The 23,389-nt window shown below is 43.9% G+C and overlaps 1 protein-coding gene across 2 annotated transcripts in view; it reads right to left on the bottom strand.

Moving 5' to 3' along the window:
* The window catches only part of BIN3 (bridging integrator 3), a 45,058-nt gene extending 22,724 nt beyond the window's left edge, over positions 1-22,334 (bottom strand). The window contains exon 1 of one of the 2 annotated variants that reach the window (XM_032470932.1): positions 22,214-22,334. In XM_032470932.1, coding sequence (XP_032326823.1) covers positions 22,214-22,221 — 8 coding nt within the window. In that variant the 5' untranslated portion in view covers positions 22,222-22,334. The remainder of the gene's footprint in view (positions 1-22,213) is intronic. The other variant, XM_032470933.1, reaches the window with a different exon arrangement.
* Positions 22,335-23,389: the final 1,055 nt, after the last annotated feature.

The raw sequence follows: 23,389 nt of genomic DNA, 5'->3' as shown, positions 1-23,389 counted from the left end.
TTCTCAGGCCTAAAGAGGAAAGGTTCAGGGGAGAGGAGCGCCTTAGTCCTGTTCCCCTCCCCCCAGTCACTTTTCCCCACATCAGGGACTCGAGCTGACTGACACGATGGTTTTGGACAGCGAGCAACTGCCCTCAAGGACCATTTTGGTGACAGTGCAGATGAGGTCCGGGTGGCATTGCGAAAAGATCGATCCTGTTCTGTGCGAAGCATGTTGTGGTAGAAAAAGCTCAGAGCAGGAATCAGAAACTCTGGTCTCTGCCGCTGAATGGTTTCCTAAGCTATGAGACAAAGGAGTTGGACTAGGTGGTCCTTTGTAATAGCTTATCTAAAACCTGAGTTCTAGACTGAATCTCCGTTCCCAGAACACGGGGAGCGGGGTGGGAATTCTAAAGCATCCTCAGAGTGGTCTTCAAAGTGACACTGCCTTGAAGTCTCGCAGCACAGACTAGACACAAAGAAATCAGGGACTTAGATCCCATTATTTGTGGTGCCACAGCCTCTCTCTCAATCCGAGTTTAGAATCATAGTATTTTTAGAACTGCAAGTTACCATAGAAATTCCTCCCAGTGCAACCCTCTCACTTTGCAGATGAGGAAGCAGATCTGGAGGGGTTCAGTGACTCGCCCAGGGTCATTCAACAACAGAACCCAGAACCAACAGTCAGGGCTGCGACTTCTCGTCCAATTTTCTCTCTGCGACTCAGTTTGATATTCTTTCACGTGAATTTGCTGCATGTATTTGAAGGAACTAGGAAAAATCGTCTGATCAAAATACCTAACCTTAAAATACTACGGGATTTAGACAGGGTCCATCGTTACGAGACTGGAAATGCTCGAGGACAGCATGTATCAGGAGGAGGAGGCTGGTGCTGACCTGGGCGCTTCTGCGCAAACTCGACGTTGCGTGAGCCGCGTGGATGGAGCCAGGTCTCTCTCTGTAACTCCACTGCCACTACTGACAATCACCTATAACTTCATCATACAATTCTGATTATCTTTCAGCTCCTCTCTCCCAAAGCCCTGCCTGCTAAAAGAATACTCTTGAAAAAATATAACTTTTAATCTTGAAAGTTTTAGATTTACAGAACAATTGTGAAGACAGTACACAACTTTCATATGTCCCACATCCAGTTTCCCTTATTATTAACATCTTATATTAGTACAGTAACTTTGTCACAATTAACATACCCATATTGAAATATTAAAGTCTACACTTTATTCAGATTCCCTTAGTTTTGACCTAATGTTCTTTTTAAGTTCCAGGATCCCACCTATTACCAAATTCCATCTAGTCATTAAGTCTCCTTACACTCCTCTTGATATCTTCTCAGACTTTCCCTTGTTTTTGGTGACCATGACAGTTTTAAGGAGCACTAGTCCGGTATTTTTATAGACTGTCGCTCAACTGGGATTTGTCTGCTATTTTTCTCATGACTAGACTTGGGTTATGGGTTTTGGGAGAATCAAGTGTGATTCTCACCACATCATACTTTGTACACACGCTATCAACACAGCATGTGATACTGCTCATGTGAACCTTGGTCACCTGGCTGAGGTAGCGTTTCCCAGGATTCTCCATCATATAGTCACCCCTCCTCCCCTCCCCTCTTTGGAAGGAAGTCCCGAGGCACAGCCCACACTTAAGCAATGAGGAGTTACACTCCACCTCTTCAAGGGCAGAGTATTTGCATGAGTTATTTGGGATTCTGCATGGGAGATCTCTATTCTCCATTTATTTATTCAGTCATTTATATCAGTATAAACACATAGATGCTCATTTTATATGAGTTATATTCCAATACTACTTCATTTTGTTGCTCAAACTGTTCCAGCTCTGGCCATTGGGAGCTCCTTCAGTTGGCTCCTGTGTCTTTCTGACATGCCCGTGTGTGTGTGTGTGTGCGTGTGCGTGTCTGGTTTAGTACTTCCTTACTTTCTGGACCACAAGATGCTCCAAGCTCCCCTTGTACGTTTCCTGCCCCAGCCCTAGAACTGGTGGAGGCGCTTCTTCACCCAGCCGTCACAGCGCCTCTGTAACATGGTCTCAGCTGTCCTCCCACTCTCCTTTCCCATTCACCCAATACAATTACCCCGATTCAGCCAAGTGGCTGTTTGTGTATCCTCCCCCCTCAATCCAGACTCCTTATAAATAACTTCCCATCCCAAACAGAGACACTTTTAGTGTCAACATGTCATTAATAATTTCATCGGGACAATGGGCATAAAACTTGGACGGTCCTGGGTAACTGGGACATACGACCACCCCACCGACAGGGAACGCTTCCCTTCCTCCTGGCTTCAAAGCTGTTCTCTTGCTTACCTTCTTTGAAATGTCTAAGACTTTACTTGGCATTTTAAATTCTACCTTTTATGGTTAATTACAGTTCATCTCTTTAACAAGTAAAATACGCTCATCAGAGAAAACCTGAGAAATACAGAAAAGCCTAAAACAGAAAAAGAAAGAGAAGACAGAGAGAAAGACAGAGAAGGAAAAGAAAAAAAGAAAAACCCAAAACAGCTCCCAGCCTCATATCAAAAAGATAATCAAAGTTAATGTTTTGGTGTTAATTATATTCAAAACATTTGCAGAAAGAAAAAAACCTGAAGCAAATATGCCAAATGCTAGTAGTGGTTAATTTTGGGTGGTGAGAATATGATTACTGTTTTCTTCTTCGCACTTTCCATATTTTTCAAATAAACTAAAAAAAAAAAAAATCCCTTAAGTTTTTTTCCTTGACTATAAAAATAACACCTGATCAATGTCAAAAACTTGGAAAACATGGAAAAACACAAAGGGCAAACACATAGACACACACACACAGGCACACACACAAAATCCCAGAGCAGAACAGTAATATCCCCAACCTCAGTGTGTACACGTGTGTGTACGTGTGTACAGTATATGCATATTTACATAAAAAAGAAGCACTTATCATAGGAATGTCTTTATATGTCAACACATAGTTCTCATCAGACTGACTTTTAAGAGCTACCTTGTATTTCATTAATTAACCGCACCACTAGTTTTATTTTTGTAATCCACATTGCTTACTGGTGGTCATTCCAATGGTTTCACATTTTTCTTCTATTATAAGCAAAAACTCTATTGGCTAAATCTTTGGGTACATGAAGGCTTAGTCACATAGGATACATTCCCAGTATTGGAACTGCTGGGTCAAAGGATATATGCAGGTTCAAGACTTTGATTCACTTGCCAAATTGCCCCAGGGACAGAATGAACAGTTACATTTTTTAAAGGATCGAAATAGTTTACACTTCCCACCAGCCCCTTGGCTGGTACATCAGGAATTTTTCCCCCTGCCTAGTGTTTACCATTCCCTTTTGTGCATGTGTGTGTTTAATGCATAGAAGCTTTTAATTGGTATGAAGTTTAAATCAACCAAATCTATCTTCCTCCTTTATGATTTCTTCTTCTGGTGTGCTACTGAGAAAGACCTGCCTCCTCCACACCAACACATAAACTTCATCTAAATTTATTACTTTTATGATTTCCTTCTATTTATCTAAGGTTTGCTCTTATCAAAGTTATATTTGTACACAGTTCAACAAGGCAACAATGTTAAGTAAAACAGTAGGTTCTGGGACCCCCAATCTCATTTGCCTGAGACAAGCGCTTTCAACTCACTGGTTTGATATGTACCTTTGCACCTCTAAATAGAAATCCTTGTATTGCCGCCTCTTGATTGTTAGGTTTGAGGCCCTATTACTGACTTTTTATTTTGGGAAAGAAAGACTTAACAAACACACACACCTCTTTTGGGTCTTCACCCCTATCACCCAAAGGCACATTTGCAACTACTTCTTCTCAATAGAATTATATTGTGATTTGGTTAGCTCAGTATGAAATAAACTATTAGGAGCACGATGTGGTTTGTTTTCCTTCCTGCATGTGGCAGCCAGCAGATTGTTCAGCCTCAGCCAAACCCACAGGGGACGGCAGAGTTCCCGAGCCAATCCCCTGCCCCCTCAACATTTTGACAGTCAGAAACTCATGTTGTTGTTTGGAGGCACTAAGTTGTGGAGCAATTTGTTACACAGCAATACAGAACTAAGAACACTGCACAAGTTTTTGCCTTCCCTAAAAATCATGTTTTCCTTTGTGTGCTTAATTCTCTACGTCTTCATCCCGAATCCTAGCTCAGCTGTCTAAATCTACTCGCAATACGTTCACTCCTATCAGGTGTCCTACCATTTTCCCGTCTTGCAGCAGCCTCTGTGGGAGCCTCTGACCTGCTCTGGGGTGGACTGGCTGCCTCCACTCTGCTGTGTAGCTGCCATCCCTGGCTCTCCTGTCACCAGCCTCACAGGGATTCCTTCCGCCTCTCTCCTAGGATTTTTTTCCACCTGGATTCCGTGTCTTCCTCTTTCTTGGTTTACTCTTCACTTGGATCGAGAAACAGTGTGATGGAGATAATCTTTGAGACTCTGCACAACCCAGACCCTTTTTATTCTATCCGCATGCTGATTAGCTTGACTAGGTATAGAATTATAGGCTGGATGTGATTTCTTTCAGAATCTCAAAGGCATTGCTTCAGGGGCTTCTCAGATCCCACTACCACTGTGGTGGTGAAGTCTAAAGCCACTCTGACTCCCAACCATTGTATGTGACCTGCTCTTTATTTCATGCAGATGTCTGTCCCCAGTGGGCTAAAATTTCACAGCAATGTATCTTGTGGGTTTGTTTTCATCCGTGCTGGGGGTGTCACAGGAATCTTTCAATTTGGCGATTTATAGTCTTTAGTTCTTGGATTAAAGAATACTTTGTTGTTGTTGATTCTTTACCCCTACACTCATTTTCTCTATTTTTTATTCCTGAAATTTTTATAATTCTGATGTTGACTCTCCCTGGCTGGTCCTCTAGTTTCTTTGTTTTTCAGTGTTTCCTTATCTTCTAATATTTCCAAAGAGTTTTTCACTTTTGCTATCATGTTTTTAATTTCCAATAGCTCTTCTTAACTTGCAGGATGTCCTTTTTGTTTTTAATGGCATCCTATTTTTATTTCTGGACATCATATCTCTCTGAGAATCTCAATGATAGCTTAAAAAATTTTCTTCTTCCTTTACAGTCTCAGCTCCTGTTCAAGTTGCTTTTTTATCCTGTTTGTCTTAGCATCCATTTTTCATACTAAACATGTCTCCTGGATGAGTGTAAGTTGTGGTTGTCTTCTTGAATTTATGATTTGGGACAAAAAAGCTGACTAGAAGCTGTGAGTACCTGAATAATGTCTGTCTGTTGTGTAGCATGATCTGGCTCAGCAGTTTTGAGGGGGACCCCTGCTGTCAGTGTCTAGTGTTTTCTTAGGGGGAGGTAAAATTCCCTAGAGAAGATCCTTTCACTCCCTTGCACTTGGGAAAAAAGGCCTAGTTGAGTGTTCTGGGAGCTCAGTGAGGAGAAGAGGTCGTGTGTGTGTGTGTGTGTGTGTGTGTGTGTGTGTGTGTGTGTGTGTGTGTGTAAGGGGTGTGTCGGCACTCCACATGTGTCCACCCACTTCACCCTCCTGTGTGGCCCTGCCCTCACCTATGCTTGAAGTGGGTCTGGGTTTAGTGGGCCAGAAGCTTATACGATTTTGCATGCCCTTTTAAAGAAAAAGATTATGAAATTACAAATATAAAAATAGGCCGGAAAGGGAATGTTTATTTAGACAGAGAAAAGAGAATGATAAATTACAAGTTATAAAAGCTGACAAATAATATGAACATCAGAAAATCAAGAATAACCTAATATTTTTATTAATCATCTGCCTGACACACCTTTATGTTTATTCCTCTACATTTTTTTGGCTACATAGTCTATGATTGCCTCTTCATATGACACACAGTTGGTAAATCATTTTCTTAGAGAGAAAAGAAAGATAATTCAGCCCTTTCTCTAGTAGAGTTGATTGAAATTTGTTTTCTATTGACAGTTTAGAAAAGATTTCTTTTCCTCAGCTTACTGATAATATATAAATATAAATTTTAGGATTGTTGTAAAATTTAGGAAAATCTCATGTTTCTTTCATAAACAAACTAAGATTTCAGGGCACATTTCAAATTTTCTTGCACAATGACTAATCTTAAATGCTCTGAATTAATAAGAGTAACTGGTTTGTCACTGATGTCCTCGTAGGAGGAAATATCATGAGTTTTATGTTATCTTCATTATGTCTTTCATGCTAAATCCAGTAGAAATTTAAATGTTTTAGCAGTGTGTTAATATGATTTGCTCCTCCTCTTCATTAACTGTATTATCAAGTCATCAACACTCCTATTTAAAACTGATCTTTTTCTCTTAATGAATTACTAGCTTTTGGTACAATGTAACAATATTTTGTTATACTTTCCTTGATTTCAGAAGAGTACTGATTTCATTGCTCACCTTTGTCACTTTTGTTTTGTGTCCTATTTTTAATCCAATTTTTCCCTTAGATAATAAAATAAATTTGAAGATGATCAAAAAATGTACCCTTTGTCAATTAATCTTCAACAAAGGAGGCAAGAACATACAACAGAGTAAAGACAGTCTCTTCAGCAAATGGTGCTGGGAAAACGACAGCAGCATGTAAATCAATGAAGCTAGAACACTCCCTCACACCACACACAAAAATAAACTCAAAATGGCCTAAAGACTTAAACATAAGACAAGACACTATAAACCTCTTAGAAGAAAATATAGGCAAAACATTTTGACATAAATCTTAGCAATGTTCTCCTAGTCTACCCAGGCAATAGAAATAAAAGCAAAACTAAACAAATGGGACCTAATTAAACTTATAAGCTTTTGCACAGCAAAGGAAACCATAAACAAAACAAATGGCAACCTACGGAATGGGAGAAAATATATGCAAATGATGTGACTGACAAAGGCTTAATTTCCAGAATATATAAACAGCTCATACAACTTGATAACAAAAAAACAAACAACCCAATCCAAAAATGGGCAGAAGACTTAAATAAGCAATTCTACAATGAAGACATACAAATGGCCAATGGGTACATGAAAAAAATCAATATCGCTAATTATCAGAGAAATGCAAATGAAAACTACAATGAGGTACCACCTCACACCAGTCAGAATGGCCATGATCAAAAGCCCACGAACAATAAATGCTGGAGAGGGTGTGGAGAAAAGGGAACCCTCCTACACTCCTGGTGGGAATGTAGTTTGGTGCAGCCATTATGGAAAACAGTACGGAGATTCCTCAGAAGATTGAAAATAGACTTATCCTATGATCCAGCAATCCCACCCCTGGGCATGTACCTGGAGGGAACTCTAATTCGAAAAGATATATGCACCCCAATGTTCACAGCAGCACTATATACAATAGCCAAAACAAAGAAACAACCTAAATGTCCATTGACAGAGGACTGGATAAAGAGGCTGTGGTATACTTATACCATGGAATACTACTCAGCCATAAAAAAGAATAAAATAATGCCATTCGCAGCAACATGAATAGATATGGAGATTGTCATTCTAAGTGAAGTAAGACAGAAAGAAAAAAAAATACCATTATATTACTCATATGTGGAAGAAAGAGAGGAAGGAAGGAAGGAAGGAAGGAAGGAAGGAAGGAAGGAAGGGAAGAATGAAAGAATGAATGAAAGAAAGAAAGAAAGAAAGAAAGAAAGAAAGAAAAAAGAAGACACTAATGAACTTATCCTCAAAACAGAAACAAGACTTACAGACATAGTAAACAAACCTACAGTTACTGGGGGGAAAGAGGGTGGGAGGGGATAAATTGGGAGTTTGAGATCTGCAAATATTACCTACTATATATAAAACAGTTAAAAACCAAATTTCTTCTGTATAGCACAGGGAACTATATTCAATATGTTGCAGTAACCTATAATGAAAAAGAATATGAAAACAAATATATGTATGTATACGTGTGACTGAAACATTATGCTGTACACTAGAAATTGACACATTGTAACTGACTATACTTCAATTGAAAAAAAAGATACCCTTTGTATATTTCCAACTCAGGGATTAATAATGTCTCACTTGTTTTTATTAAATTTTTCTAAAAATGTCTTTATTCCCAATTCACCCCTCCTCCCAATCCTGTCTCATCTCCAAAAGGGTCTAGGCTACTCCAAAGCTGCCTGATATGAAGGGTAACATAAAGAAGAAAAAGGAGGAAGCGAAGGCAGACGTTTTTCTTAATTGAGTGCAGTATAAATACATTGACGAACTTTACAGAAACACAGGCTCATGTGAACACATGGCTAGGGTTCCTTCCAGTGCCTTGGACAAGGTCCATGCCAGCTGAGGGGTCCTGAAGCTTAAGCTTTACTAGTTTTCACACAGTAAATCTACCTTTGTGCATCCTAGTAGAGAAACTCCCTGCTTCACACTCTCTAGGGGTGGGGTCCCTTCATTCTTCCACTAAGTGAGGCAGGGACAGTCTCTGGTTAGTTGGGGAGGAGATGGTATGGCTCTCAACTTACACAGAAGCAGCTTTCAACCAATCCTCCTGATCTGAGTGTTTGGCTTCACCCCACTTCTAGATGCACATAGTGCCACCAATTCCTGAACCTCTGAGGATTCTCTTGGTTTTTCCTAAGTCTAGTCCACAATTTGGCTTTCTAGGAGCTGCCATGTCAGTTACCCCATGTAACAACACTCCAATCCCCAAATGTCGCTGTCGATGTCTCTTCTATTTGCCCTGAATTTGTAGATTTATGTTTTAAAAAAATCACTTCACTGTGCTTCTCGCAGGATTTGTGAGGGAGGTAAAATCAGATGTATACTTCTAGTTTTATCTCCCTCACAAATCTCACAATCTATCATCTTTACTCAGAATCTGATTTATTATTTTTTAAATAACAGCTTTATTGAGATATAATTCACATACCATAAACATTTGTCCTTCTAAAGCGTACAATTTGGTGTTTTTGGTCTATTCACAGAACTCTGTGTAATCATCACCACTATCTAATTTCAGAATATTTTCATCACCCAAAAGGAAATCTTGTATCTTTTAATCACTCACCATTTAGCAGTGTAGTAGAAAGACATCTACTTTCCATCTCTGTGGATTTGCCTATTGAGGATATTTCATATAAATAGAATGATATAACATGTGGCCTTTTGGGTTAGCTTCTTTTACTTAGCAAAATGTTTTCAAGGATCATCCATGTTGTGGCAAATATCAGTGCTCCAGTCCTTTTTAATCACTGAGTGATATTCCATTGTATGGATATACCACATTTAGTTTATCCACTTTTATCTATTATGAGTAATGTTGCTGTAAACATTCGTGTTTGGGTTTTCCTGTGGACATATGCTTCCATTTCTCTTGGGTATATACACCTAGGACTTAAATTGCTGGGCAATATGGTTTAAGTCCAGGTTAAACTTTTTTGAGAAACTGCCAGACTGCTTTCCAAAGTGGCTGCACCATGCTGCATCCCACCAGTAGTGTACAAGGGTTCCAATTTCTCCACCTCCTCACCAACATTTGACACTGTCTATTTTATTTCAGCCATTCTAGGGGGTATGAGGACTATTTCATTATGGCTTTGATTTACATTTCTCTAATGACTAATGATACTGAGCACCTTTTTATGTGCTTATTAGTCATCTGTATGTCTTCTTTGGAGAAACATCTATTCAAATTGTTAGCCTATTAAAAAAAATGGATTGTCCTCTTTACTGCTGAGTTGTAGAAGTTCTTTATATACTCTGGGTACAAGTCCCTAATCAGATATACTGATTTGCAAATATCTTCTCTCACTTGTCAGTTAAAAAAACTTTTTTTTCTTAATAGTGTCCTTTGGAGCTTAAAAGTTTTAGATTTTGACGAAGCTTAATCTATGTTTTCTTCTGCTGTTTGTGGTTTTGGTATCATACCTAAGAATTCTTTGCCAAATCCAAAGTCATGCAGATTCATCTTCATGTTTTCCTCTTAGAGTTTTATAGCTTCAGATCTTGCATTTAGGTCTTTGATCCATTCTGAGTTAATTTTTGTATATGGTGTAGATGAAGGTCCTATTTCATTCTTTTGCACGTGAATATCCATTTATGCCAGCACTGTATGTTGAAAAGACTTTCTTCTCCATTGACCTGTCCTGGGATCCTCGTTAAAAGTCAACTGACTACAAATGTAAAGGTATATTTCTGGACTCTCACTTCTATTCCATTGATCTACATGTCTGTCTTTATTGCTAGTACCACACTGTCCTAATTACTGTTGCTTTGTAGTAAGTTTTGAGATCGGGAAGTGTGAGTCCTCCAACTTTGTTTTTTGTCAAGATTGTTTTGGCTATTCTGTATCTCTTTAATTTCCATATGAATTTTAGTGGGTTTTTTTTATAGTTAAATCTTTACTCCATTTAGAGGTTGAGTAATGGCTAGCCAGTTGTTTTAACATGATTTAAAAATCAATCTATCTTTGAAAAATCATTTTATCAGTGTTAATACTTCCATTCTATACCACAGATCTGTCTACTCTTTTGCCAATAACATAGATTTGGTTATTTACGTTTATAACAACTCTTAATACCTAGTAATGCAATCCCTTCTCAGTACATTTCTTTTTCAGGTAACTTCTCAGCTATTCTAATTTGTTTTCATATTTAAGATGAGATTCAGAATCATCTGCTGTGTCCCATACTCCTCCCCCCAAGTCAGGATATTTATTACTGAAAATACATTATATTTATAGATTAACTTTTTTAAAAAAATGTATTGAGTTATAGTCAGTTTACAATGTTGTGTCAATTTCTGGTGTACAGCACAATTTTTCAGTCATACATGTATAGATTAACTTCTGAAGAACCTACATCTTTATAAATAATGAAGTTTGCTCATTCAGGGCCATAAGATTTCTTTTCATTCATTCAAGTCTTTTTATTATATCCTTTAAGTCTTAAGAATTTTTCCATACAGGTCATCTACACTTATTTTATTAAATATTAACATCCCAAAGTAATACTTATATGTGAAATTTTTTAGCCCTACACACGTCTTAGGTATATCCTATGGAAACTTATATTTTTGGTTATACTACAAATGGATTCTCTTTTTCATTTTATCTTCCTGGTACACAGGAAAGCTACTGGTTGTTAAAATATTTACCCCACAGCCAATCACCACACCTACATTCTTAAGCTATAGAGAGAGAAAAAGGGAGAAAATGAACTAATTGGGTTTTCCAAATAGATAGTGAGATCATTTGAAAATAGCTGTAAAACTTCTCTCTTCCTCCCCAATATTTAATACCTATTTCTTGTCTTGTGGTAACAGCATCAGCTAGAAATTGTATAAAAATGTTTCTAACTTTAGTAAGAATGCTTGGAGTCTGATCTTTCACTATTAATTATGAAGAGGGCTCCCCGTTTCAGCCAGGAAGCCTCCTAATAGTAAGGACATGTTTTTCTGTTCCTAGTTTACCGAAAGATACAAAGACTGGATTTTTGAATTACACTGATACCTTTTCAGCATGCATTTAGTTGACCAATTGGTTCTCCTAGGGCCTAGTAATGTGATGAACTGTGCAAATACACTTCCTCAGACTGAGCCATCCTTTCATTACCAAAGTAAGCTCTGCTTGGTAAAAGGTACAGGTTAATGAACTTTGAGGAGCACACATCTTGCTTTCTGATTATGACACCTAAGCACCTCAAGGGTAGGACTGAACGTTAACACTTCTTTGCAACTCCTGCAAGGGCTGTATGAGGCACAGTGCTATTTTCAATCTTTTACTGAATGGTCAGTAAACATGTATTCAGGGCCTCCTGATGCCTAGCACTATGCCAGGTTCTAGGGATATCAGGATGAACAAGGCAGACTCATCCTATGACCTCATGGAGTTAACAGTCTGGTTTTACACACACAGTAAGCAGTGAATGAATGATTAAATGAATGAGTAAAATGAGTCCACCGCCCCAATGGCCCTATAAAATACCATAATCTAATTTAAGGTTCCTGAAAAAAGCCACTCTTAGGTCAGGCTATATAAAGAACAAAGAAAAGCAGTATCATCGCCCTTGGTCTCCCAATCCTTACCTGACTAAGACAAAACCTAAAAAGGTACCACCAGCCACAAGCACCGCTGGGGTGAAGGGAATGTACATTCAGTGAAGATGGAGAAAATGGAGCTGGCCTCTGGTATTGGTGAAGTTATAAGCATGGGTCAAGGGGAAACGTTTGCAAGAGCATGAGAGGAAATATGAAGGGAGAAAAGTCCCCTGGGTTTATCCTGCGGCTGCCAAACGGCAGATCTGCTCCACTGCACCGGAGAGATAGCCAGGAAACTGGGGCAGGTGCCCTGATGGAAGGGTCAGACTCTCCGCCACTGAAGTGGTGAAACATGGCGAGAGGGAAGAGCCGGCACGTCAACCAGCTCTTCTGCCTCTTCTCCTCCTTGACCCCTGATTTCACCCTGTGGCTCGCGGCCCCTGCTGGGACCCTGGGACATCCTCAGGAGAAGCAGCTGTTTAGGCAAGTGTGAGGCAAGAGTGACAGCATCGCAGCATCTCCGAGAACAGCGCCGCCTTGGCACAGCTGGGGCTACGGAGGGCTGCTCCCTGGGCTTCCGGACGTCTGTCCCTCCTCCTCCTCACAGCTTTCCTCAGGGCTCTCCCCTCGGAATTGGGGCGGGGAGGGGGGGCGGGGTAAGCAGAGGCCCAGGGAGAGGACTGGGCCTGCGCCCCAGAGCATCTCTACATTCTGGAAGCCATCAAGAAGACTGTGAGTTCCCGGCCCCCGGAGTAGGATTCCTTACTTGGTTCTGCCTGCCATTCCATAAATATGAGCACCAGAGGGCAGGAGGGATATTTTGGTCTCAGCAACAAAACGGAGAGAACATTTCTCCCAGCCCTACCCTTCTCCAGCCCTCAACATGCCCCACCTCAGAAAAAGGAAAAAACTTCTGTGCACGGGGGAGGGGGGGGACAAGGTTCTATTTTCTTTCACAATAAAGAAAAGTCAACAGGATGTTCTCCAAAGCTACAAATACACTTTTTCAAACAGTAAATATCTCTATTAGCAGCATGATGCCAGCTGGCTAACTCTGTGTGTCTCAGTTAAACCTTTCCCAAAAAACTCCTGCTCTTGTGTAATGTCTATTTACAAAACTAGCTTTTGTGCATTTTCGATTCGCTGGGTTTCTCAATCTTTTGTTTCCCCACCCCCTCCACTGCAGGGGCAGAGACAAGAGGCAGACCCAGATCGCAGTTGGGTGGGGATCCCCTGGTCACCCCAGATCCCTCAAGCCCTGCCTTCTTTGGAGAGTCCTCCACTTCCATTACCAAGAAGAGCTTAAAGAAGCTAAAACCTACATCTTCCTCCCAGCCTTCTCTTGGCCACCAGAATTTGTTTCTCCTGAGCGTGAATGGGCCTCGGCTTGGCCTGGGGGTGGGGAGAACCCTGGGATGACTCAGTCTACCCCAGCCTGTGTCTTTCAGATACCTCCGGCTGGGCAGAGATCACAGTTGTGGGGAGCGGGGAGAGGAGGGAGGTGAGAGAGAAGGGAGGGCTGAGCGAAGAGTAGGTGGCAGTTGATAGTGGCTGAAATCCTGGCTCCCCGGGGAGTGGTCTGGGCCTGAGTCACTGTCTCGGCAAGAGCAGGAAGGTGGGCGACAGGCAGCGGCTTCTGCAGGCTGGAGGGATGAGCCCCTCCTCCCCCATCCTTCTGTCACTCTATCCTCGGGTCGCTGCCTTCTCTGGTCTGAGGCCCCACCAAGGCTACAGCCACCCTGACAATCGGAGGGAAAACAGGGCCAGGGCAGGGCTTATGGGGAGTCAGCTGGCTCCGGCGGAGCAGCTGCTCGATGGATGCCATCCTCTCCGAAGGGCCAGCTGGCCACAATGCCAAAGGCCAGGGAAAGTTCAGCCGAGCAAGGACACGAGAGACCCCACTGGGAGGGGAAGCGGGCTGAGCTGTGAAGGCTCCATTTCCAGTGCCTACGACCACAGCCTCTCCGGCCCCACCTCCTTCCCCTAAATTAGCCGGATCCCAAACCAGGGCACACAGAACACTACCCTGGCTTGCCACCCATTTGCAGAGGTATGTAAGTGTTTAAAAATAAAACGCATGACTCTGTGACTTGGCTGATTTGTTACTTGGACGAGAATGATCACCCAGCTCAGCTGTGATCCCTCCTTCCCCACGCTCCCAGGGCTGACCTCTGAGAAGGAAAGACAGAACGAAGCACAGAATGTCGAGTGAGATCATCCAACGAAAGCAACCATTTATTGAGCATCTACTCTCCCCAGTTTCCATGCTAGGTGCTTCGGATGCAACAGTTCATTCAAAGTGGTGCCCTCCCATATTTCACATGAGAGACAGCGCACTGGAAAAGGGGACGGACTCCGGAGCCAGACTGCCTGGGTTTAAGGTCTGGTTCTGCCAACTGCCAGTTGTGAGACTTGGACAAGCTACCTAATTTTTCTGTGTCTCAGTCTCCTTGTCTATAAAACAGCATCATAACAGACCTATCTTATAGGGTCTCTGTGAAAGCTAAATGAGTTGAATGTTTAAAAAGAGTTCCTGGCCGACAGTAAGCAGTCTGTTAAGTATCTGTCATAAAGATGGTGGTGGTGGTATTTTGATGATGATAATGATCAGACCAAGGTCCAGTGGGGGGACTTGTACAAAGTGACACAGAGACAAGTATGGCCAGGAAACCTGAAATGACTGTTTTTTGTTTTGGGAGCCAGCAGTGGTCCCATACTACAAGGCACCACTACCAGGCCCAAGTCACTAAGTTAATACATTTGCTTAAAATTGAGCAGTGACTTCCTCCTGAGGAGTAAAAGGATCTGTGGCAGGCTTAGAAGCTGATGGAGCTGATGAAGGTCAAGAAAAGAGAGGAGGAAGGCAATTCAGGGAGGTAGTTTGAAATTTGGGGGAGGGGGGCATCTCTTTAAATAACTCCTAAAATTTGACAGACAAATTACTACCTATTCTCATTCTAATCTGTTAGGAGAGGAACAGGTAGAAAGTGGTTTTCCCATTTTATCAAAGGGACTCATAAGGCATTTGGAGGTGAAAGCTTTGTCTTGCTTACTGACAAGCCAGAGAGAAGCCTTCAACAGCCTGATTTCGACTCCGATGCGTTAACAGTGCCTTAGACTCTAAGAAGCATCAGGCCAGCTGGTTAGCTTCTGAGGCACTGCCTCTAACCTCCTTCTCACTTCTGACCCCTACCAACCAGGAATCTTACAGAGAGCTTTCCCTCTACCTCTTCGTCTCCTCTATTGAAGGTCTGGCCCCTAGAAAGCAGGAGTAGGAGGAGGCCTGGGATGGAAACGCACCTCTAGGCCCACCTCCCTAGGTCATCCTCAGCTTTTGGCCACAGGAGGCAATGACTCTCTTGTTAGGAGGTCAGACTGAGAGCCATGATGCTGGTCAGGCTAGCCATGATGACAATTATAGAAATACTGTAAACCCTCAGAAAATTATTGCACATATATAATAAATACTCATTTACCCATCCACCTAGCACTGTCAAATTCTAACAGACTTGCTTCAGATCTCATTCTTTAAACAGTACCACAGCACAGATACTGCGGGAGCATGCTGAGCGTTCGGCCTGATTCCATTTCCTTCCCTCCCTCCTTGTTATCCTTGAGATAACCATTGCCTTGAATTCAGCATTTACTACTCCCATTCTCTCACTAGAGAAGTTTGAATCCATAAGCACAATATAGTATCGTAGGCCTAAACTTTATACAAATAGTACAACAATGAATGTATCACTCTGAAACTAGCTTTTTACCTCCTGCATTGTTTCTGAGGCTTCCCCTGATACATATAGCCCTACTTCATTTGTTTTGACTATCATATATTCCATTATGTAAAGTTATCATGTTTTATCTACGCATTCTTTGAAGGCCAGACATTCACAAATATGAAGCAGGTCTCCTGCTGCACAGGTGCAGAAGTCTGGGCGAGGGGGCAGGCACATCTCTGACCGTGGTTGTAGCAACCCTCCCTCCCCAGCCCCAAGTGGTGGCTGCTGGCTCCCACTGCTCTCCATCCTCAGACACTTGGGATTGCCAGACTAAATTGACCATTTCTGTCAGCCCGATGGCTGTGAAATGGCATCTCATTTCTCATTGTTGGTTTAATCTGCTCTTCCCTGATTACTAATGAATGGAATATCCCTGGTAGAGGTTTTTGTCCACTTGGGTTTTCTTTTCTATAAACTGGTTGATGGTTTTCAAATCTTTGGAATAAGTTCTTATAAGGAACTGGCCAGTGTTCTTTAGAGTTGCCCTTTCTCTGCTTCTTCTTATAACCCATGGCAGACAACCAAATAAACAAGCAGCACCGTCTCTGCCGGGCTGGAGTCACAGGTGTTAGCTTCTAGTCTGAATATCTGTAATACACTCCTAGATGAGTGTTTTTCAAACCGGGGTCTGAGTGAGAGATACCTCTCACTCACTGATCATTTATACTGCTACATACTATACTATTCCATTGTAAATATATATCAAAATTAGTCATGAAAGCAACTGAAGTGGGCCATTCTTTAAAAAAATGAAATAGAACATAACAAAATATCAAAGTGCACTGCATATACATGATGTGAAACTTATTTCCACTGTGTGCAGTGCATGAGCGTGTGTGTTGATGTGAAAGGCATCTCTGACTCCAAGTTGTGGTCAAAAAATTTTGGAAGCCACTGTCTGAGTTAACCTCCCCACCACCCCCAGCTCTGTTCTTTCTCTTTTCTGAGTTATTCTGCAGACCACTGCCAAATAAACCTGACTAAATCATTGCTTTTGCCCTGCCACTTTCCTGCTCAAAAACCTTTAATTTTCAAAAGCCTAGGCTCAGTTTCAATTCCTCAGCGTGGCACTTGAAAGCACTTACAATGTGGCCCCAACTGGAGTGCCAGCTCTTATCAACGAAGCCTCTACCCAAACCACTATTTACCAAACCCAAGCTGGCCTCCTGACTGTCCTCCCCCAACACTCTTGATGCATGCTGTCTGCACATACGTTTTCCACATTGTTCTTCCCACCTGCACCCCATCCTCTCATTCCTCACCACAGCGGCACATACTTGCTAAGTCAAGTTTCAATTAAAATCACATCCTCTGCTTGAAGTCTTTCTTGATGATTCCACACAGACATTTAGCAATCCGCTGTCATTCCTGTGCATCCTTGGCACTTTCCAAATGCTGGCCGAAGACAAGGATCAATTTCTTAAAGCTTTCTGAATGTCCCCCAATGTTTAGCGCTGGCCCTTGTACATTAAAAAAAAAAACAAAAACTGTTCGGAAAGCACCAATTCAACAAATATTCACTGAACACAATCTATGTGCAACAAACTATCCTGGGTAGCGAATGGATTCACCAAAATGATGGGTCTGGGAAAACAACTCTATAACTTAATTGCCAATTTGAAATCTACCTCAACAGATTTCCTTAAAGAGTATAACGCCTAAGAAAGAACCTTTGACTAGGAAGCTGTGGGATTCAAGATACTTGACTCTTTCCAATGACTCCAAAACCGGGAAAAAGCCCCTTTGCCTCTCATTACAAACAGCTGAAATAAGAGTTTTACTTCTGTGCCCAAAACAATGTTGAATACAGAACCTCGTGGGGTCCCTGTCTTCTAGGCATTCCCTTGCTCTCTAGAGAGCACAAAAAGCCTTGGAGAGAGCTGGGCCTCTCCAAAGTCACAGAAGTGAGTGGTAAGGCTGCCCCAGGCGGGGAGGCCCCAGCTGGGAAGAAGCCGAGATGGTCCAGAATTCCTACAGGACTCAGGACTTCCTCTATCCCTTTATGCATGAGACTAGTAACTTCTGGTAATTCACTCCCAACCTGGGCGCGTCAACACAGCCCAGCAAAGTCAAACACCCTCCTTTGTGATCCCACCTGCTTGGGAACAGCCTTCCATGTTTCTAATGCTCCTGTTGAAGCTCAGAGGATACTTAGGAGATGCAGATTCAGTTCCAGTCCGGCCAGGTACTCCCTGAGTGAGTTCGACTGAGTTGTCAAAGGGATATAATCAGACCTGAACTGCAAACTTCAAAGGGGAGGTGTGAGGAGGACCTCAGATAACGGATGGGAAAGTAATTTGCAAAGTTAAAATCACCGTGGGAAGGTAAGAGCAATGGTAATGCGGGAAAAGAGGCTCCACCGAGAAAACGTCTGCAACTGAATGGATGGTTCAGTCCGAGACAGAGTTTACTGTCCTTTCCTTATAGTCCATCTGTTTCATGTAACGGTGACTGATTAGGGCTGTGTGCACGATGCTTTGTGTATATACAGATGAAGAAGTGGCAGATCCCACTCTCATGGACTTTATGTGGGAGAGACGTGCACGTCTGTGATGTGTGGACAGCGCAGAAGGGCTACAGGAGAAGCACCTGGAGTCTGAGAATAAGGGAACTGGGTGGGGGGGGGGGCGTCTAGAGCGGAGAGGAGAGAGTGGAGACAGCCTCAGAGAGTCTGGAAGCCACTCCCCTGTGATAACAGTAGCACCCTTAGAGGGTCCTCACTTCAGGGAAGTGGCCTGTAGGTTTCACACAGTTTTATCTTAAAAATTTTCCTGAGCTACAGTAAGTAAGTAAATGGGAATAAAGTCTTCATTCATACATCCAGTGCACATTTACTGATTGCCAGGAACAGTGCTAGGGATACAGTGGTGACCAAGAGACAGCCTCCGTGTTCAACAGCTTGTAGACTAGCGGGCTGACCAAAAAGGAAGCCAACAATTCCAGTACAGATACTAAATGAGGATCAGAGGAGGGGCACCCCACTCAGCTTGGCAGGGTGTGGGGGGAGGTTCAGGGAAGACCCTCGGAGGAGATGAAGTCTGCCCTAACTCTTTAAGGATGAGTGGATGCCTGGTGGACGACAGGGGTGGGGAGGCAGCGGGGGAGTAAAGGGCATTCCAGGCAGAAGGGCCAGCACACACAGAGGAGCAGGGGCACGAGAGACAAGGGAAAACGGACCCAGGAATGAAGCGGGGGCAGCCAGATCCAGAAGGCCTTATAAGCCATGGCTCGGAGTTAAGCCTTTATCCTGAAGATGATGGGGAGGGTATACAGGGTGAGAACAGGAAAAAAAATCAACCAACCAACCAAAAGGAAGTCCCCTGAGGAACACCAATATTTAAGGGGCAGACAGAGATAGAAGTGCCTTGAACAGTCAGAAAAAAAAAAAAAATCACATCCACAGAGTTGTCATTCTTTTCACAAGTCTTGGGTGACAAAGTGTCAGCTGGGATTATCCATTCCACGTTAGAGCTGGAGGAAACAGGACTGAGAAAGATTAAATGCCTGATCAGGCCACACTGTGAATGAGGGAACCAGAGCCTGAACTCAGCACACTAACTCCTACCAAATTTATCTGCACAGACTTTAATTTCTTTCATCCTGAGTCAAATTCCTGAACCTCTAGGCACAGGTAGATCTCCTCCAGGTGCACTTTTCCCTTGTCACTGAAGCCTAAGATCATTATCAAGGTGTGTGGTTCCAAGGAGGGCTATGATCCCAGGATACAGCTAAGCAAGATTAAGTCACTATCCTTAATTCCACTTAATTCGCTCTCCATACCATAATGTAGACACACACACACACACACACACACACACACACACACACACACACACACACACACACACAGGAAGAGAAAGGGGGAGACAGGGAGGAGGAAGGGAAAGAGAGAAGCACTTGGCCTGAGGCCAAGATCTGGATCAATGATCTGAGATCAGAGTATCAAATGCCTTCTTCCAAGCAGGGCCCACCACTGGGCCACCTTGCTGAAAGGCAGAGACGTGGACGGGTGGGTGAGTAGATGGCGCAGGAAGGAAGCAGGTGCCCACTAAACAAACAGGGGGTGGGCGGGCTGCACGCACAGAGGAAGCAGAGAACAAAGACCTCTCACTCTTCATGCAAAGTCCACAGTGTGCAAAGGGCACCAATGGTGGACATTTCTCACTGTGACGTTTTGAAAGCCCAGCCTAGCCCGGAACAATGGTTACCCTCTGGGGACCACAGGCTGTGTGCCCCTAGGCTTATTCAGTGATGGCTGGCACATCCCATGTGCTTGGTGAACTTGACCTTGGGCATCAGCCTCCTATGATGGCTCTACGTCACTCTGGTCTCTTCCCCCACTGAGAATTCCAGTCTGGGATGAATGGATGGATTCATTCTGAGAGCAGGAAAGCCACTCCAGGAGTGAATCAGAAGGACCCAGCCCCGGTCTCCTTGCCAGCCATTGAGCCAGGAACTGAGTGCGATTGTGTGCCCAGGCGCCGGTGCTGTTCCCCTCTCAGGGAGAGGGGGTCAGGCTCCACGCAAGAGATGACGTAGAAGCCCTCTAAGGAGGAAGAGAAAGGAATCTCAGCTTTGAGGGACAAAGCTACCCTTTTGGTTGTGACCTTCAGTCCAAGGAGGTGCCAAGATGTGAGCGTACTGGTAATTCTACTGGATAAAATCTCAGCTTTAGCTGGACAGTTAGTTGTCAATTTCAATCCTCTCCAGCCTGACAGACTTTAGGAAACAGGCTACTGGTTTTTCCAGAAAAAAGATTTCTGTAAGACAGGTGGAAACAATGCGCCTCAGGTCACTCAAAGAGTCCTTTACCTTTAGTGGTTTCTACTCTTCTCTCGACTTGTGAAGAAGAGATCAACTTCGTTTTAAAAATTGCAAATGCTAATCTAAGCAATATAAAGCGTCTGTACTTTCTGCTTTTCACCTTGAGAAATTAGGCAAGAGAACTCCAAATATTCAAGACGCAGCAGGCAAGAAGACATCTAGCCACAAGGCCAGGGGACGCAGGTTGATCCTTTAAGGAAGTAATTCCTCTAGGAAGGAGAACTGAAGGGCTGCCTGTCACTAGCTAGGTTATAACAAGATGGGAAAGAGAGCTTTTCAAGTCTCCAGCCCCCTATTGGTCTCTTGGAGCAAAGGTGGAGGGAAAGGAGCAGCTCCTGCTGGGGCTTATTAGGGGATTGCTCGGGGCTGCCCTCCACGTGCTGGCACTGATTATCTGCCAATTGTCCGTCAATCTTCCTCTAAGAAGCAGGGGCGAGGAGGGGACAGAAATGGCTTAAATTTTACATTAGAGAGCTGTCCTGACACTGACTGACATCAGCTGTTTGTGGTCAGAGCTCAGTCTCCACTGATGGCCCAATGTGAGCCTGCAAAACCCTTCCTGAAGAATATTCTACTATCTTCACTCATGCATAACTATTGTGCACTTACTTTTTGTAAAGAAACAGGCTAGACTCTGAGGAGAGAGTAGCAAACATGTCCCCTGCACTAATGGAACTTGGATTCCAAAAGGGTTGATTCATCTTGCACATCTCCAAGGGTCGATGTATTCATACAAACACACTATAGTTGGATCCCCTGAGGTTTGCAGTTGTGGATATGTGGGCCCTTGGGCCTGAAGGTAAGGACCTTTGGGCAAACTGAGTCTTGCAAAATAAATCAACTATTGTGTTTACTATGAAGTACCTGCTATGAGCCAAGTATCATGTAGTTCCCTGGCAATGTACGTGCCAGCTCTGGAGTTATGACTTTACCACTCTGAGACTCCCTGGCTTCTTTTCCCGTAGCCCGATAGTTCCCATAAGGTTTAAGCTTACCCATGCCTATTTAACAGGGAAAGTAATGAGTGGGTAGTGGCCCTGGGAACGGTTAAAACTAGTCCAATCCCCTACTCGGAGTGTGGGTGTGTGCTTCTGGCCCCTTCCAAAAGAGAAGCAAGTTTTGTCTTTTGAGGACTACGTCGGGCCAAGCCTAGTCATCCGAAAGCGAGTGGCTTCTTAACAGTGAACTGGGCCCAGAATGCAAGAGTGAGGGCCACAGCTCTGGGGCTGATGGCAACGGTGGAGAGACGCCCACGGGGGAGAAAGAAGTGGCTATTTCTCAGTGGCTATTTAGAAGAGGAGGGAAGAGGGAACTTCCTCACTTCACGCAGCTGAGAGAAGACCGACGGGACCTGCTTCTTGGAACAGAGTCTGAAAACAGACGCGGGAGCCCAGGCTACGGGGATTCCCTCGCCCCACCTCCCAAGCCGAGTCCTGCCGAGAGACGGAGCCTCGGGGAAAGCACTGGAGAAAGGCCCTTGAACGACCCTGCAGCCGGGACCAGTCTGGCCCCGCTCCGGGGCGCGGGGTCCGCGGGCAGGGCTGGCAGCGCGGACCAAGAGACTCAGCTCGGACGGACGCAGGGCAAAGCGCACCGCGGGCCAGGGGCTCCAGCGGCCCCCGCGGCCTGGGCCTCACTCACCAGCTCATGGTCCCGAACCTGGCCCTGCCGCCGGAGTCCTCAGCCACGGCTCGGTCCTCGGGGATCACTTCCGGATTCAGCCAGTCTCCAGGAAGTGACGTAAGCCCCGCCTCCTCTGCCCGGAAGAGGCGGTCGGGGGCGGGCCCCGGAGCATTAACCCTTCCACTGCCGGTGCTTCCCCGGAGTTGCTCTGGCCGGCGACCCTCATGCGCCAGAGTCTCGGAGGACTCAGCCTTTGGCTGGGGCTTGAGGACCCCTGAGTGCTTTCTCTGCCTTAAACACTGACTTTTACAATTCTCTTTCTTCGACTACACGTGTTGCTTAACTGGCTATTGCCTCAGCTTTTCAGTCTGTAGAGAGATTTCTCATCGGGGACAGTGGCAGTACTAATTGTCGAGGGGGTAAGGAGCGTTGGAGGAGAGGGTGTGAGGGAGACTTACATTCACTGTGTGGTCTTTTGTATCTTTTAAATTTTGTACCCTGTACATGGTTACCTGTTACCATCAAAGAAACAAATGGATCTTTTCCCTCCTCCCCAAGATGGCACAGAAATAGAGTAGGTGCTTTTCAGGTTGGAATGTTATGTGGATTTACTCGACAAAAGAGGGTGAAGAATGAGGGTTGCTCCCAGTCTTCCAGTCCTTCCCTCTGTGCTCCCCGCTACAGAACCCAAATGATGTGAATAGTCCCTCTCTCCCTATTCATTCACTTAACAAATATTCATTGAGCTCCTAGTGTGCCAGGCACTGTGCTAACTTCGAGGATACAACCATGAAAAAACAGTATGGACCCTGCCCTCATGTCCTCCCAGAGCTACTTACCTATAGGGAGAGGTAAACAGGGAACTAAGTAATAATACGTGATGGAAAAGAGTAGGGTGCTCTGGCAGCCTGTAATGGGCCCCCCTAAACTGCACATGGGGTGTTAGTGAAGGCTTCTAGGAGGAGCCGAAGTGTAAGCCAAGTCCTGAAGGCAAATCAGACTAGCCAGGTGAATGAGAGGGGAGGGCTGGGGAGGAACTAGGCAGAGGGAACTCATTGTGGCTGAGACAGTGACTGAGTTTCAGGCAAGCAGCTTACTTGCTTCTAAGCTGTTTTGGGTCAAGTTGGCCTCGTCACACCCCACCCCCCATGCCCCGCCCCAAACCTCCCTGCCTTAGAAGAGAGAGCAGCAGGC

Source organism: Camelus ferus, chromosome 31 (assembly GCF_009834535.1).
Source record: "Camelus ferus isolate YT-003-E chromosome 31, BCGSAC_Cfer_1.0, whole genome shotgun sequence".
Classification (NCBI taxonomy): Eukaryota; Metazoa; Chordata; class Mammalia; order Artiodactyla; family Camelidae; genus Camelus; species Camelus ferus.
The sequence above is the reverse complement of the archived record's forward strand: the minus strand, read 5'-3'. Positions and strand labels throughout refer to the sequence as shown.